General features: G+C 53.1%; 2 protein-coding genes across 2 annotated transcripts; one reads left to right on the top strand and one right to left on the bottom strand.

Moving 5' to 3' along the window:
* Window positions 1–3,590: 3,590 nt before the first annotated feature.
* Window positions 3,591–4,434, top strand: LOC119945788 (cornifelin homolog). Its single transcript, XM_038766971.1, has 3 exons — window positions 3,591–3,747; window positions 3,843–3,979; window positions 4,348–4,434. The coding sequence occupies exons 1-3, from the start codon at window positions 3,591–3,593 to the stop codon at window positions 4,432–4,434; spliced, it is 381 nt and encodes a 126-aa protein (XP_038622899.1).
* Window positions 4,435–5,454: 1,020 nt separating this feature from the next.
* On the bottom strand, window positions 5,455–8,485 carry RABAC1 (Rab acceptor 1). Its single transcript, XM_038767283.1, has 5 exons — window positions 8,364–8,485; window positions 6,930–7,145; window positions 6,685–6,782; window positions 5,996–6,097; window positions 5,455–5,883 (listed from the first exon to the last, which is right to left on the bottom strand). Exons 1-5 carry the CDS (start codon window positions 8,426–8,428, stop codon window positions 5,795–5,797), a joined length of 570 nt encoding a protein of 189 aa, XP_038623211.1. The 5' UTR covers window positions 8,429–8,485; the 3' UTR covers window positions 5,455–5,794.
* Window positions 8,486–15,442: the final 6,957 nt, after the last annotated feature.

Genomic DNA, 15,442 nt, shown 5'->3' with positions numbered 1-15,442 from the left:
TAATGGGAAGATGGAGAGAGGCTGTCGGCCGCGCTCCCCGCCGCTCATTTGTCCTGCTTTCCACTCCATTGGCCCCGCGCCGCCGCCTCTCCATCACCGCCCTCCCTCCCCCCCATTTCCGCCCCGAGACTCCCGCACCGCCGGGCGGGGGGGCCCGGGACGGCGATAAGGCCTCGTGGATAATAATGATAATAATAATAATGGCTTTTGTTAAGCGCTTACTATGTGCAAAGCACTGTTCTAAGCGCTGGGGAGGATACAAGGTGATCAGGTTGTCCCACGGGGGGGCTCGCAGTCTTCATTCCCATTTACAGATGAGGTAACTGAGGCCCAGAGAAGTAAAGTGACTTGCCCAAAGTCACCCAGCTGACGGTTGGTGGAGCCGGGGTTTGAACCCATGACCTCTGACTCCAAAGCCCGGGCTCGTTCCACTGAGCCACGCTGTGGATGGGGAGGGAGTCTCCCCCTTTTAGACTGTGAGCCCACTGTTGAGTAGGGACTTTATATGTTGCCTACTTGTACTTCCCAAGCGCTTAGTACAGTGCTCTGCACACAGTAAGCGCTCAATAAATACGATTGATTGATTGAGTCCAGACCGGGGGGGGGGGGGGGGGGGGGCCGGAGGGCAGGAGGGGCCTACAGGGGCCATGGAGATTGGGGGGGCCAGGGCACGGGGGAAAAGGAGTCTGGGGTCAGAGGGGGACCCGGGACGGCAGGGAAGGAGCGGCTCGGGGAGTGGGGAGGGATCCGGGAAGTCGGAGGACGTGGATTCTAATCCCGGCCCCGCCACTTAGTCTGCTGTGTGACCTTGGGCCTCGGTGACCTCCTCTGGAAAATGGGGATGGAGACTGTGAGCCCCACGTGGGACAACTTAATCACCTTGTCTCTCCCCCGGGCGCTTAGAACAGGGCTTGGCTCATTGTAAGCGCTCAACAAATACCATCATTATTATTATTATCCGGGGCCCTGGGGAACTGCGCTTGGCGAGGGGCTGGGGTCGGTGAGCTGTGTGTGTGTGTGTCTGTGTGTGTGCGTGTATTGGGGGATCGGAGGCGGGGGGCGCACGGAGAGTCCCCGCCAACCCGATTCCCGCCTTCGCCTTCGCCGCCGGCCCGTCCACTCTCATTTCTTCTCCCATTTTTCTTCCTCCTGTCACCGTGTGTTCCCTCCGGCCACCGCCACCTCCCTCCCCCCCAGCCGCTTTCCCACTCTCTGGGCCTTCGGCTGGCTCCTCTCTCCCCGCCCCCCCCGGCTCCAGCCCTCCGTGGCCTGCCCTGGGACCCAGGCGTCCCGGCCCCCCACCCCGCAGTCGCTCCAAAGCCTCCAGGTCACGGCGCTCGGGCGCGGAGGGCCGCGGGGCCTTGGGAATAATAACAATACTAATCACTCATTCATTCATTCAGTCGTATTTATTGAGCACTTACTGTGTGCAGAGCACTGTATTCAGCGCTTGGGAAGTACAAGTCGGCCACATAGAGAGACGGTCCCTACCCAACAACGGACTCACAGTCTGGAAGGGGGAGACAGTCAACAAAAGCAAAACATGTAGACAGGTGTCAAAATCGTCAGAACAAACAGAATTAAAGCTAGAAGCACATCATTAACAAAATAAATAGAATAGTAAATATGTCCAAGTAAAATAAATAGAGTAATACGTCTGTACAAACATATATACAGGTGCTGTGGGGAAGGGAAGGAGGTGGGGGGGCGCGATAGGGAGGAGGAGAGGAAAAAGGGGGCTCAGTCTGGGAAGGCCTCTTGGAGGAGGTGAGCGCTCAGTAGGGCTGTGAAGGGAGGAAGAGAGCTAGCTTGGCGGATGTGGGGAGGGAGGGCATTCCAGGCCAGGGGAAGGATGTGGGCCGGGGGTCGACGGCGGGACAGGCAAGAACAAGGCACAGTGAGGAGGTTAGTGGCAGAGGAGCAGAGGGTGCAGGCTGGGCTGTAGAAGGATACTAATAATAGTATTGGTTAAGGGCTTACTATGCACCAAGCACGCTTCTAAGCGCTAGGGTAGATACAAGGTCATCAAGTTGGACACAGTAGGAAACAGGAGGGGGATTTTTCCCTCCTTTTGGGTAGATACAAGGTCATCAAGTTGGACACAGTAGGAAACAGGAGGGGGATTTTTCCCTCCTCTCCCCTTTCTCCCTCCTCCCCTACACCCCACCTCCAGATTCCAGGGCAAAGTCCAGAAAGAGGTTTTGGCCACCAATCAAATATTGACCGATCCACCGGTCCCAGGCCGGACCTGCCCGCTCCCAGCCTCGCCTCTCTCCGGGGGCGGGTCACCAGTTGTCGCTTTCGAGGCTGGAAGCCCTTTTAGGCCCGAGGCCCGGGCCTGAATTGTCCTGGCACCTTTTCCAGCGCTTAGCACAGGGCTTTGTGCAAAGGAGGTGTTAAATGAAATTCAGAGTAATAGGGGTATCTCCTTTCCTCCTTGACTCATGAATACCCAAAAGCAGTCATATACATGCCCTTAGTCAGGCACACTATTATGAACATACATAATAATAATAATAATAATAATAATTATGGCATTTGTTAAGCCCTTACTATGTGCAAAGCACTGTTCAAAGCGCTGGAGTAGATATAAGGTATGCAGGTTGTTCCACGTGGGGCTCACAGTCTTAATCTCCATTTTACAGACGAGGTAACTGAGGTACAGAGAAGTTAAGTGATTTGCCCAAGGTCAGACAGCGGACAAGTGGCGAGATTAGAACCCACGTTTTCTGAGTCAATCAATCAATCAATTGTATTTATTGAGCGCTTACTGTGTGCAGAGCACTGTACTAAGCGCTTGGGAAGTACAAGTTGGCAACATATAGAGACGGTCCCTACCCAACAGTGGGCTCACAGTCTAGAAGGGGGAGACAGAGAACAAAACAAAACATATTAACAAAATAGCCTGTGTTCTTACCATTAGGCCACGCTGCTTCTACATGGCCTCTGTCAGACACAGACACAAACATACTCACACAGCGACACATACACCCATCCATTCGTTCAATCGCATTTATTGAGCGCTTACTGTGTGCAGAACACTGCACTAGGCGCTTGGAAAGTACAATTCAGCAATAGAGACAATCCCTGCCCACAACGGGCTTACAGTCTAGAAGGGAGAGGACAGGCATCAAAACAAGTAAACAGTTGTCAATAGCATCAATCTAAATAAAAATAGAATTATAGATGAACATGCAAATCATCACCTAGTCTCTCCCCCACCCCAACACACATATTCTCCTCCCTAGCCCCCATCTTCCCCCTCTCCAACTCCTTAGGCACACAAGCCCTCCCTGCTCCTCCCCTCTGTTTGCCTTCTCTACCTGCCTCCCTATAAAGCCCCTTGACCTGACCTAGCTCTCAGGGCATTTGCTAGAACCTGGCACAGGTGAGGAGGTGAAGGAGGGAGGGGTGAGTCATGGGGGTAGGAGGTGTAGGGGAAGAGACCTGAGGGGGCAACAAGAGGGGTCAGAGCCAGGGGCCCCCTGAAGAAGGGATGGGCCAGCTGGCCTCCTCCCCTCAGCTTCTCCTTGCCCCTCTACAGCCTGTGAGGGGAGGTCGGACTCCCTGCTCCGACTCTGTTGTGTCCTATGGAGCACCAGGTGGAAGTAGTGGGCACCCAACCCGGGCCCATCGGTGGCATGATGGTCCTGGAAAATCCAGGCTCCTGGAGCTCTGAGCTGTGTGACTGCTGTGGAGACTGCAGTGTCTGTGAGGACGGGGAAGAGGACTTGCGGGGCGGTGGCCGTGCCGGGGAGGAGGGCGACGGATGGGAGCTTGGGTGCCCCTCACTTTTGCCCTCTGCCCCCCTATCTGCCTCCCCCATCATCCCCACCCCATAGGCCTGTGGGGGACCCTGCTGCCATGCGTGTTAGCGTGTCGGGTGGCGGAACAAGTGGATGAATGCTGCTGCTTGCCCTTCCTGCCCGGCGCCCTGGTGGCCTTGAGGACCGGGGTCCGAACCTCCTATGGCATCCAGGTGAGACGGCCCCCGACCACGATTCTGTTGTCCTGTCCCCCATCTCTGCTCCCTGCTCCTCTCAGCCCCGACCCTGGCTCCAACCTGTTCCCTTCCCATTCCCATTTATTTATTTTACTTGTACATATCTATTCTATTTATTTAATTTTGTTAATTTGTTTTGTTCTCTGTCTCCCCCTTCTAGACTGTGAGCCCACTGTTGGGTAGGGACCATCTCTATATGTTGCCAACTTGTACTTCCCAAGGGCTTAGTACAGTGCTCTGCACACAGTAAGCACTCAATAAATACGACTGATTGATTGATTGATTCCCTCTGGTGGCCCCGGCCCTGGCCTCTACCCTCCTCACCAGCCCTCTCTGGTCCCTAGGGCTCCATCTTTGATGACTGGCTGGTCATGGTTTGCTGCCCCCACTGTGGGCTCTGCCAACTCGCCCGGCAGCAGAAGACAGGGTAACCAGAGGAAGAGGTGGTGTTGACCCTTCAGCAATAAAATCAAGCCCTTCTAAATCTGTGGAAGTTGCCTGGTTTCTTTACAGAAGCAGCGTGGTTTAGTGGCTAGTGCACTGGCCTTGGAGTCGGAAGGTCATGGGTTCTAATCCTGACTCTTGCCACATGTTTACTGTGCGACCTTGGGCAAGTCGCCTAACTGCTCTGGGCCTCAGTTCCCTCATCTGTAAAATGGGCATTAAGAGTGTGAGCCTCATGGGGGTAACTTAGAACAATATTTGGTACATAGTAAGTGCTTATCAAGGACCATAATTATTATTATTATTCTCCTCCAACCCAGGCATCCTGATTCCCAGACCCTGCCCCTCCTCTGCAAAAGGACACAAGCAGGGGCTGGAGGGCTGTGGACTGGTCAACCTTTCAATCAATCAATTGAATTTATTGAGCGTGTACTATGTGTTTAGCACAGTTGGGAGAATACACTCAAGTTGGTAGGCATGATTCCTGCCCTCAAAGAGTTTACAATCGAGCTCCTGCCCGCCTCCTAACCACATCCTATACCTGTGACTGGCCGCTCAAATGTTGAGGTTGCTGCTGTCTGCGAAGGCCCTGAGGGCTACAAATGCCAGGAGTCTCTGGGGCAGCTAGTTCCTTCTCCAACCTTTCAGAACCAGATGGAAAGCGTAGTTCCCTAAATCCTCCGGCTCCCAGGGAAGCATCGGCATGACCATGGGCAAGCCCCAAGTCGGGCAGAGGGTCATTACAGAGCCGAAGCCTGGAAAGGAGGAAGCTAGAGTCTCCTCCACCAAAATACTTTCCACCCGGTGATTGCCTCCACCACTTGTCTGATGTGTGACCTTCGGGCAAGTCACTTCACTTCTCTATATCTCAGTTACCTGTAAAATAGGGATTAAGACTGTGAGCCCTATGTGGGACAGGGACTAGGTGCAACCTGATTAGCTTGTACCTAACCCAGTGCTTAGTACAGTGACCGGCACATAGCGCTTAACAAATGCATAAACAAAAATACCAGAAAGAAAAAGAACAGGACAGACTTTATTGTAACAGATACATAAGCGGCAGGCTCTGTCCCTGACCCCCTGGTTCCCCTCCTACCATTTTCTCCACAGACAGCACCTCTCCTGCTAGGTCCCAGGGGGTGAAAAGACAGAAGGAGGGAGGAAGCGATGGAAGGATGGAGGGATAGAGGGAAGAGGGAGGCAGGGAGGAAGGAAGACAGGGAGGAAAGAATGGATGGAGACGAGTGGGTAGCAGGGAGTTTGGTCTTAGCCTGAAGTAGGAAAGTGTTGTCCATGGTCAAATCCGACCCCCTTGGGAGGCGGGGAGAGGTGAAGGTCCTGGGTTCCTCAGACAGGCTCCATCTGCAGTTCCTCTGTGTCCCCGGATTCCAGCTGGTGGAAGGCGGCGTGAGAACCGATCACGACCAGTGTGGCTCCTGGGGGTGGGGACAGGCAGGAGGAGGGGCAAGGAAGGGGTCAGAGCCCGGGGGCACCTGGATTTCCCTATGTTCCCTGTGCCCACCCTGCTCCCGCAACTGAGAGACTTACCGAGGACCCAGAAAACGGCAGAGCCGGCTCCCGCCAGCCAGAAGAAGGGGAAGGAGATGGCCCCGGCCAGTGCGTACTGGTGAGCGGGGGGCACCTCCCGACCTGAGGGGACAGAGGGTTAGAGCAGGGGGGTCGGGGGTGGGCAGGAGCACTGACACCTGTCTCCATGGTTTGTTTTGTTGTCTGTGTCCCCCTTCCAGCCTGTGAGCCCGTTTTTGGGTAGGGACCGTCTTTATATGTTGCCAACTTGTACTTCCCAAGCGCTTAGTACAGTGTTCTGCACACAGTATGCGCTCAATAAATACGATTGAATGAATGAATGAAGGGGGGGGGTGGCAACACTGGTCTTGGCCAGGGTGATGGCGCCACCTAGTGGTCACCTACAAAACTGTGGGGACCTAATAATAATAATAATAATTATAAATAATAATAATAATAATAATAATAATAATAATAATAATATCTGTTAAGCTCTTATTATGTGCCAAGCACTGTTCTAAGCCCTGGGTTGCCCCACGCGGGGCTCACACTTTGAATCCCCATTTTACAGATGCGATCACTGAGGCCCAGAGAAGTTAAGTGACTGGCCCAAGGTCAAACAGCAGGAGGGGAAGGGGTCTTGGGAAAGGGAGGAAAGGGACGGGATTTTCGGGGGGTCGTGGGGAGGGGGAGGAGGGGCCGGGGCTCACCGAAGAGCATCAGTTTGGACTGCAGCGTGCGCAGGTAGAGGATGTAACAGGCGCCGAAGAAAACGGCCAGGGCCACCAGAAGCATCGGGGACGTGATACTGCGGATAGAAGAGCGGGGTCCCGCGGGTCCCCCGGGTCAGGGGCCGGGAGCCGGGGCTTCCTGGGTCCCCGGGGGAGGGGGGTCGGGCGCTGGGGCCACCGGGGGTCTCGAGGGAGGAGGGAGGAGGCTGGGCGGGGGCGCTCACATGCAGTAGAGGATGAGGCCCAGGAAGACGAAGACATAGTTGCTCTGGTAGTGCTCCACGTTGCGCCCCAGCCTGTGGCACAGGTCGCCCAGGTTTTGGGGGCGGGCGAAGCGGCGCTGGTCCAGGAAGGGGCCCCAGGGTCGGATGGTGGCACGGCGCTGCTCCAACCACTCCCGGGCCGGGACGCCCCCGGGGAGCAGCTTCGGCAGCAGCGTCCTGCCAGGGAAAACCGTTAAACCGGGCGAGGGTGGAACCGGGGGCGGGGGGGGGGGGGGGGGGGGCTGCCGGGGGATGGGGGTGGGAGGCGGGGGGTCCCCAGCAGGGGATGGGGGCGGGGGTCCCGCCAGGGAATGAGGGTGGGAGGTGGGGGTCCCCAGCAGGGGATGGGGGCGGGGGTCCCGCCAGGGAATGAGGGTGGGAGGTGGGGGTCCCAGGAAAGGATGGGGGCGGGAGTCCCGAAAGGGGATGAGGGTGGGAGGTGGGAGTACCAGGAAAGGATGGGCGCAGGGCAAGGGGGTCCTGCCAGGGGGTGGGGGCAGGGCGCGGGGGTCCCGGAAGGGGATGAGGGTGGGAGGCGGGGGTCCCAGGAAAGGATGGGGGCGGGACACGGGGGTCCTGCCAGGGGATGGGAGGAGGGGGTCCCTAGCAGGGGATGGGGGCGGGGGTCCCGGAAGGGGACGAGGGTGGGAGGCGGGGGTCCCAGGAAAGGATGGGGGCGGGACGCAGGAGCCCTCCCAGGGGATGAGGGTGGGACGCGTGGGTCCTCAGTAGAGGATGGGGCGGGGGTCCTCAGCAGAGGATGGGGCGGGGGTCCCGGAAGGGGATGAGGGTGGGAGGCGGGGATCCCCAGCAGGGGATGGGGGCGGGGGTACCGGAAGGGGATGAGGGCGGGAGGCGGGGGTCCCAGGAAAGGATGGGGGCGGGACACGGGGGTCCTGCCAGGGGATGGAAGGGGATGGGAGGCGGGGGTCCCGAAAGGGGATGAGGGTGGGAGGTGGGAGTCCCAGGAAAGGATGGGAGCAGAGCACGGGGGTCCTGCCAGGGGATGGGGGCAGGGAGCGGGGGTCCTGGAAGGGGATGAGGATGGGAGGCGGGGGTCCCAGGAAAGGATGGGGGCTGGACACGGGGGTCCTGCCAGGGGATGGAAGGGGATGGGAGGCGGGGGTCCCCAGCAGGGGATGGGGGCGGGGGTCCCGAAAGGGGATGACGGTGGGAGGTGAGAGTCCCAGGAAAGGATGGGGGCGGGACACGGGGGTCCTGCCAGGGGATGGGAGGCGGGGGTCCCCGCAGGGGATGGGGGCGGGGGTCCCAGGAAAGGATGGGGGCGGGACGCAGGAGTCCTGCCAGGGGATGGGAGGCGGGGGTCCCCAGCAGGGAATGGGGGCGGGGGTCCCGGAAGGGGATGAGGGTGGGACACGGGGAGTCGGCCGTTACTTGACGCTCAGTCCGGACCCCGCCTCGTCCGTCCCAGGGTTGAACAGATCATCTCCGGCCGCCATCGCCCCGAGACGTGTCGGATCGTGGGGGAGAGGGAGGTGCTGATCACCCCCCACCCCGCCCCTGACCGCGGAGGCTGATGGGGGATGTAGTCGGGCTGCGGGGGGGGGGGGGCCGAGGGCTTATGGGAGTTGTAGTCCTGGTTCCGGGCGCGAGGCAAACCGGAACCAGGCCCTTTCGGGGGAGGACTTTGTGGGCGCGAGTGGGTTTAGGGGATTGTGGGATTTGTAGTTCGGAGAGTGGGGCATTGTGGGAGCCGTAGTTCTGGAAGTCAGGCGGGGAGGATTGTGGGGGTTGGAGTTCTGGGAAAGAAGGGATGAGGAAGGGGTTGAGGGATAACAATAATTGGGGTATTGGTTAAACACTTACTATGTGCCAGGCACTGTACTAACAGAGCTCCTTATCTTCCCACCCAAACCCCATCCTCTCCCTGACTTTCCCGTCGCTGTAGACGGCCCCACCATCCTTCCCGTCTCACAATCCCGTAACCTTGGCGTTGTCCTTGACTCCTCTCGCTCCATGGCTCAGTGGAAAGAGCACGGGCTTTGGAGTCAGAGGTCATGGGTTCAAATCTCGACTCCGCCAACAGTCAGCTGTGTGACTTTGGGCAAGTCACTTAACTTCTCTGTGTCTCAGTTACCTCATCTGTAAAATGGGGGTGAAGACTGTAAGCCCCCCGCGGGGCAACCTGATCACCTTGTAACCTCCCCAGCGCTTAGAACAGTGCTTTGCACATAGTAAGCACTTAATAAATGCCATTATTATTATTATTATTCAACCCACATATTCAATCATCACCAAATCCTGCCGGTCCCACCTTCACAACATCGCTAAAATCTGCCTTTTCCTCTCCATCCAAACTGCTACCACGTTAGCACAATCACTCATCCTATCCCGCCTGGATGATTAGCCTCCTTGCTGACCTCCCAACCTCCTGCTTCTCCCCAGTCCAGTCCATACTTCACTCTGCTGCCCGGATCATCTTTCTACAGAAAAGTTCAGGACATGTCACTCCCCTCCTCAAAAATCTCCAGTGGTGGCCTATCCATCTCTTTATCAAACAAAAACTACTCATCACCGGCTTTAAAGCATTCCATCACCTTGCCCCTCCTACCTCACCTCACTTCTCTCTTTCTACAACCCAGCCCGCACATTTCACTGCTCACTGTGCCTCGTTCTCACCTGTCTCGCCGCCCACGTCCTGCCTCTGGCCTGGAACGCCCTCCCTTACTCTCCCCCTCTTCAAAGCCTTATTGAAAGCACAACTCCTCCAAGAGGCCTTCCCAGACTAAGCCCCACTTTTCCTCATCTCCTCCTCCCTCTTGCATTGCCCTGACTTGCTCCCTTTGCTCTTCCCCTCTCCTACCCTCACAGCAATTATGTAAATATCTGTCCTTTTATTTATTCGAATTGATGTCTGTCTCCCCCATGCTAGACTATAAGCCCCTTAAGGGTAGCGAATATGACTGTTTATTGCTGTATTGGACTCACCCAAGCGTTTAGTAGAGTGCTCTGCATACAGTAAGTGCTCAATAAATACAATTGAATGAATAAATAAATACCCCAGCACTTAGTACAGTGCTTGACACATAATGCTTAATGACAGCAACAATAATAATAATGATTATAATTTGGGCTATTAGAGAAGTGGGACTAATTGTAGTCCTGTTGAGAGAGGGAGTGACTGGATAAGTAATAATAATAATGATGGTACTTGTTAAGTGCTTACTATGTGCAAACTACTGTTCTAAGTGCTGGGGAGGTTACAAAGTGATCAGGTTGTCCCAAGGGGTGCTCACAGTTTTACTCCCCATTTTACAGATGAGGTAACTGAGGCACAGAGAAGCTAAGTGACTTGCCCGAAGTCACACAGCTGACAGTTGGCAGAGCTGGGATTTGAACCCATGACTACTGACTCCAAAGCCCGGGCTTTTTCCACTGAGCCAAGCTGCTTTTCGGTAGTGCTTCTGCGGGAAGGAACTGTAGGAGGGGTCATCTGTGGAAAAGGGGACTCATGGGAATTAGAGTTCTGGTTGGAGGCTTGTGGATAAGGGAGGCCATAGCAGAGCTCCCAAGTTGCTGTGAAGGTCTCATTGGCAAAGTTGTGGCCAGTGAGAAAGTGAGAGGAAACACTGGATGATCGCCATAAGAAGTGGGTTGAGAAGCAGAAGTGTGAGCCCGGGCTGCTGGGAGATGTGGTTGCTGTAGCCCATGGAGAGGGTTGTGGCCAGATCTTCCCTCCTTGGATTTGCTCCCCAGAGTTACAGCATTGTTGCCATACACACACATGTGAATCTGACACTCTCAGGGGAATCCAAGACAAATCCAGAGAGCTGGCACCAGAGGCCATGGAAGCAGGAAACTGTGGGAAACAGAATGCCAGGGCTGGGGATAGAACGCAGGTGGAGTAGCAGGGACATTGAGCTTAGTGGTTTTTTGTGGTTGTTTTAGTATTTGTTTTTATGGCATTGTACTAAGTGCTGGGGTAGGTACAAGATAATCAAGTTGGACACAGTTGCTGTCCCACACAGGGCTCAGTTAACACACATAGTCTTAATCCCCATTTTATAGATGAGGGAACTGAGGTACAGAGAAATTTTAAGTGGCTTGCCCAAGGTCACAAAGCAGACAAGTGGGAAAGCCAGAATTAGAACTCAGGTCCTCTGATCCCAGGTCCGGGTTCATTCTTTCATTCATTCATTCATTCATTCAGTCAAATTTATTGAACACTTACTGGGTGCAAAGTACTGTACTAAGCGCTTGGGGAGTACAAGTTGGCAACATATAGAGACAGTCTGTACCCAACAATGGGCTCACAGTCTAGAAGGGGGAGACAGACAACAAAACAAAACATGTGGACAGGTGTCAAGTCGTCAGAAAAAATCAAATTAGAGCTAAATGGGTTCTTTCCACTAGGCCAAACTGCTTCTAGGGGAGAGGTCAAGGTCTATGCAAATGGAGTCCCAGAGGTGACTTATTCATATTAATGTCTGTCTCCCTGTCTAGATTGTTAACTCCTTGTGGTCAGGGAGCATGTCTGCTAATTCTGTTGCATTGTACTCTCCCAAGGCAAGCGCTTAGTACAGTGCTCTGCTTATAGTAAGCTCTCAATACTTATGATTGATTGATTGATTGACCCCTTGGGAGGCTGAGGTGGACAGGACAGAGACAGTTTCATCCTTATCAGAGCCGGTATTGGCTAGTGGAAAGGGCACAGGTCCAGGGGGTGTCAAGAGACTCAACTTTTAGGCTCGTTGTGTTACTGGCTTGTTGTGTCACCTTGGGTAAGTCACCTTCAGAGATACCGCAGGGTCCAGAGCCAGAAAGTTGCAGGCCAATGGAGATCTCACTACGGAAGTGTTCCAGATCCGCTTTCGCTCACTTCTAACAGAAGCATTATAGGAAATGGAGCCCCAGAGGCTGAGAGACTGTGAGACTGCGAGGAATGGAATCTCAGGGAATGGGGGCTTTTGTGAAATGGAATCACATTGGAGTCTCTAGGACAAAGGGCTTGGGGGGAAAGCAGAATTTGGGGGAGAAAAGAACTATGGGAGGCATGGGTTTAGGAAGTAGAGGACTGAGGGTACTTTGTCCTGCTGACAAAACATGGGAGTGGTGGGGATTAGGGCAGTGATGGGCCTCAAGAGAGAGGTGTGTTGGGAGATATAATTCCTAGGTGAGGAGTTGGGGCAAGGGATTGTCTTTGGAAAAGGGAGTTTCGATTGGAGGCTGGAGGCATAGGCACAGGAGGCATAGGAGGGAGAGCTGGCCAAATTCCCAGAAAGAACCAGCAGACAAAGGATACAGGAAACTGTGGGATGCAGAGTCCTAAGGATAGGGCATGGTGGAAGCTCAAATCCCAAGGACAGGAGCATTATGGTGGCATTTATTACATGCTTATTATGTACCAGACACTGTACTAAACACTGGGGTGAATACAAGCAAATCGGGATGGACAGAGTCCCTGTCCCACATAGGGCTCACAGTCTTAATCCCCATTTTTCAGATGAGGGAACTGAGGCCCAGAGAGGTGAAGTGCACGATCTAGTGGGAAGAACACGGGCCTGGGAGTCAGAGGACCTGGGTTCTAATTCCAACTCTGCCACTTGTCTGCTTGTGTAACCTTGGGCAAGTCACTTCACTTCCCATCTGTTACCTCACCTGTAAATTAGGGATTAAGACTGTGAGCTTTATGTGGAACATGGGCTTTGTCTAACCTGACTAGCTTGTATCCACCCCAATGCTTAATACAATGCCTGGCACATAGTAAGTGCTTAATTTAACTTAACTCGAGAAGCAGCGTGGCTCAGTGGAAAGAGCCCGGGCTTTGGAGTCAGAGGTCATGAGTTCAAATCGCGGCTCTGCCAATTGTCAGCTGTGTGACTTTGGGCACGACACTTCACTTCTCTGTACCTCAGTTACCTTGTCTGTAAAATGGGGATTAAGACTGTGAGCCCCCCGTGGGACAACCTGATCACCTTGTAACCTTCCCAGTGCTTAGAACAGTGCTTTGCACATAGTAAGTGCTTAATAAATGCCATTATTATTATTATTATTAACAAATGCCATTTTTTAAAAAGTGATTTACCCTAGGTCACTCAGCAGACAAATGACAGAGCGGGGGTTAGAGCCCATATCCTTCTGACTCCCAGATGCGTTCTCTATCCACTAGGCCACTCCATTTTGCTTAGGGCAGGATCCATGTGTCTGTTTATTGTCCTATAGTACTCTCCCAAGCATTTAATACAGTGTTTGGCAACCAGTAAGCACTCAGTAAATAGGATTGAATGAATAAATGAAGTACAATATTGCAATAAACAGACACATTCCCTGCACACAACAAGTTACAGTCTAGTCTCCCTAGGTCATGCCTTCCCAGTTCCCTCCTCTCCATTTTTGTGCCACCTCACCACACTTAGACACTCTCAACCACTTGGAACACTTCTGATAATACTACTAATAATAATAATAGTATTTGTTAAGCACTTACTATGTGTCAGTCACTGTACTAAGCACTGGGGTTGGATATGAGCAAATTGAGTTGGGCACAGTCCCTGTCCCATGTGGGGACTCACAGTCTTAATCCCCATTTTACAGATGAGTTCGTATTGATTTATGTACTTTGCTATTTAAACACTTTATCCATTCATTCAATTGTGTTTATTGAGCACTTACTGTGTGCAGAGCACTATACTAAGTGCTTGGGAAAGTACAATACAACAATAAACAGATGCATTCCCTGTCCACAACATTATCCATCTTTCTGTTCTCTTTTTCCTCCTACCTGTAAATTATTTTCTTCTTGTCCTGTTGGATTCTAAGCTCCTTGAGGGCAGGAATTGTGTCTCATATCAATCAATCAATCAATCAATCAATGGTATTTATTGAGCACTGACTGTGTGCAGAACGCTTGGGAGAGTAAAATACAGTAGAATTGGTAGACGTGCTCCTTGTCCACAGGAAGTTTACAGACTAGAGTGGGACTAACTCTATCCCACTCTCAAGTGCTCCGCACACAGCAGGCGTTCAATAAATACCATTGCTTGATGGATTGAAGGGGGGGGTGTTCACAGAAGAAATGGTGGTACTTAGAGCTGACTGTATGTAGAACACTGTGAGGGGGAAGCAGGGGGAGAGCCTGGTTTTCTGATGTTTTTTTTCCAGTTTCCTGGAAAACTTCAAGGCCAGCACTGGGCCCCAGTGAACGCCCTGTGACTTGAAGCAACAGAAGGTGGTGACAGATGGAGCCCAAGAAATAGAAGAGGATTCAGGAGCCAGGAAAACTCTCAAGAAGTTAGTAGTTTAAAGCCCCTTTCCAGGCAGGCCCATGTCCTAATCCTCCAGGTATAATAATAATGGGAATAACAATAATAATAATGATAATATGTCTGTTTATTGCACTTAGTACAGTGCCTTGCACACAGTAAGCACTCATTAAATATGATTGAATAATAATAATAATAATGGTATTTGTTGAGCGCTTCCTATGTGTCAAGCAGTGTTCTAAGGCCTGAGGTTAATCAGGTTGGACACAGTCCCTGCCCTACATGGGGCTCACAGTCTTAATCCCCATTTTACAGATGAGGTAACTGAGGCCCAGAGAAGTGAAGTGATGCACAGCAGACAAGTGGTGGAGCTGGGATTAGAACCCAGGTCCTTCTGACTCCCAGGCCCGGGCCCTATGGATAATGATCTGATTTTTAAAGAATTTTGAAGTTTGGGACTGGGAGGGGGGCAGGGAGAGGGGAATATGAGGGAGGAGACTTGCAAGGGAGTGCGGGACTAGCAGTCTGATTGGGATAGCAGGGGGTTTGGGGAGTTAGGCACCCCAAGGCTCTCAGGGCTTCATGAGAGTTGTAGTCCAAGCTGGAAGGGAGCTTGAAGGCTGGAGAGCAGATCCTTCACCCTGGAGGGTGGCCAGAGAAGAAACCAACCCCGATTCCGTCCTCATCCCTCAACTGTTCCCTCAGCCCCTGGCTCAGCCTCTTTCTTTCCCCTCCTTTTTTAAATTTTTGTATATGGTATTTGTTTAAGTGTTTACTAGGTGCCAAGCACTGTATAAGCACTGGGGCAGATACAAGATAATCAGCTTGGCTACAGTTCCTGTCCCATATGGGTCTCACAGTCTTAATCCCCATTTTACAGGTGAGGGATATAGAAGTTAAGTGACTTGTTCAAAGTCAGACAGCAGACAAGTGGCAGATCCGGGATTAGAACCCAGATCCTCTGGCTCTCAGGTGCGTGCTTTATCCTCTAGGCCACGCTGCTTCTCTTCCTCTGCTCACCTCTCCATTCCTTCACCAATTTCTCAGTCACCTTGAGATTCTCTCTGATTCTTTCCCTTCTGGGTATGAGCATGGGGACCTCATTACATGCCCACCATGACCCCCCCAGAGAGGGAGAGACACCAATGAACACAGTTACATCCCCCTCAACCGCTCATCCACACAACCACATTCTCACACACTGGAACACGCCTGTAAGTATCCACAGGAAATGAAGACCTGAAGACAGAA

The sequence above is a fragment of the Tachyglossus aculeatus genome, chromosome 26 (assembly GCF_015852505.1).
Source record: "Tachyglossus aculeatus isolate mTacAcu1 chromosome 26, mTacAcu1.pri, whole genome shotgun sequence".
Taxonomy (NCBI): domain Eukaryota; kingdom Metazoa; phylum Chordata; class Mammalia; order Monotremata; family Tachyglossidae; genus Tachyglossus; species Tachyglossus aculeatus.
This window is presented reverse-complemented; position numbering and strand designations above follow the sequence as displayed.

What these genes read in the sequence shown, in the direction of transcription:
- RABAC1 (XM_038767283.1), bottom strand. Translation starts at nt 8,428, where the DNA reads ATGGCGGCCGGAGATGATCTGTTCAACCCTGGGACGGACGAGGCGGGG. An exon ending in GGCCTCATCCTCTACTGCAT is followed by an intron (nt 6,783 to 6,929) that starts GTGAGCGCCCCC and finishes TTCTATCCGCAG; the next exon opens with TATCACGTCCCCGATGCTTC. An exon ending in TGCCGTTTTCTGGGTCCTCG is followed by an intron (nt 5,884 to 5,995) that starts GTAAGTCTCTCA and finishes CCCCACCCCCAG; the next exon opens with GAGCCACACTGGTCGTGATC.
- LOC119945788 (XM_038766971.1), top strand. Translation starts at nt 3,591, where the DNA reads ATGGAGCACCAGGTGGAAGTAGTGGGCACCCAACCCGGGCCCATCGGT. An exon ending in GGACTTGCGGGGCGGTGGCC is followed by an intron (nt 3,748 to 3,842) that starts GTGCCGGGGAGG and finishes CCCACCCCATAG; the next exon opens with GCCTGTGGGGGACCCTGCTG. An exon ending in GAACCTCCTATGGCATCCAG is followed by an intron (nt 3,980 to 4,347) that starts GTGAGACGGCCC and finishes TCTGGTCCCTAG; the next exon opens with GGCTCCATCTTTGATGACTG.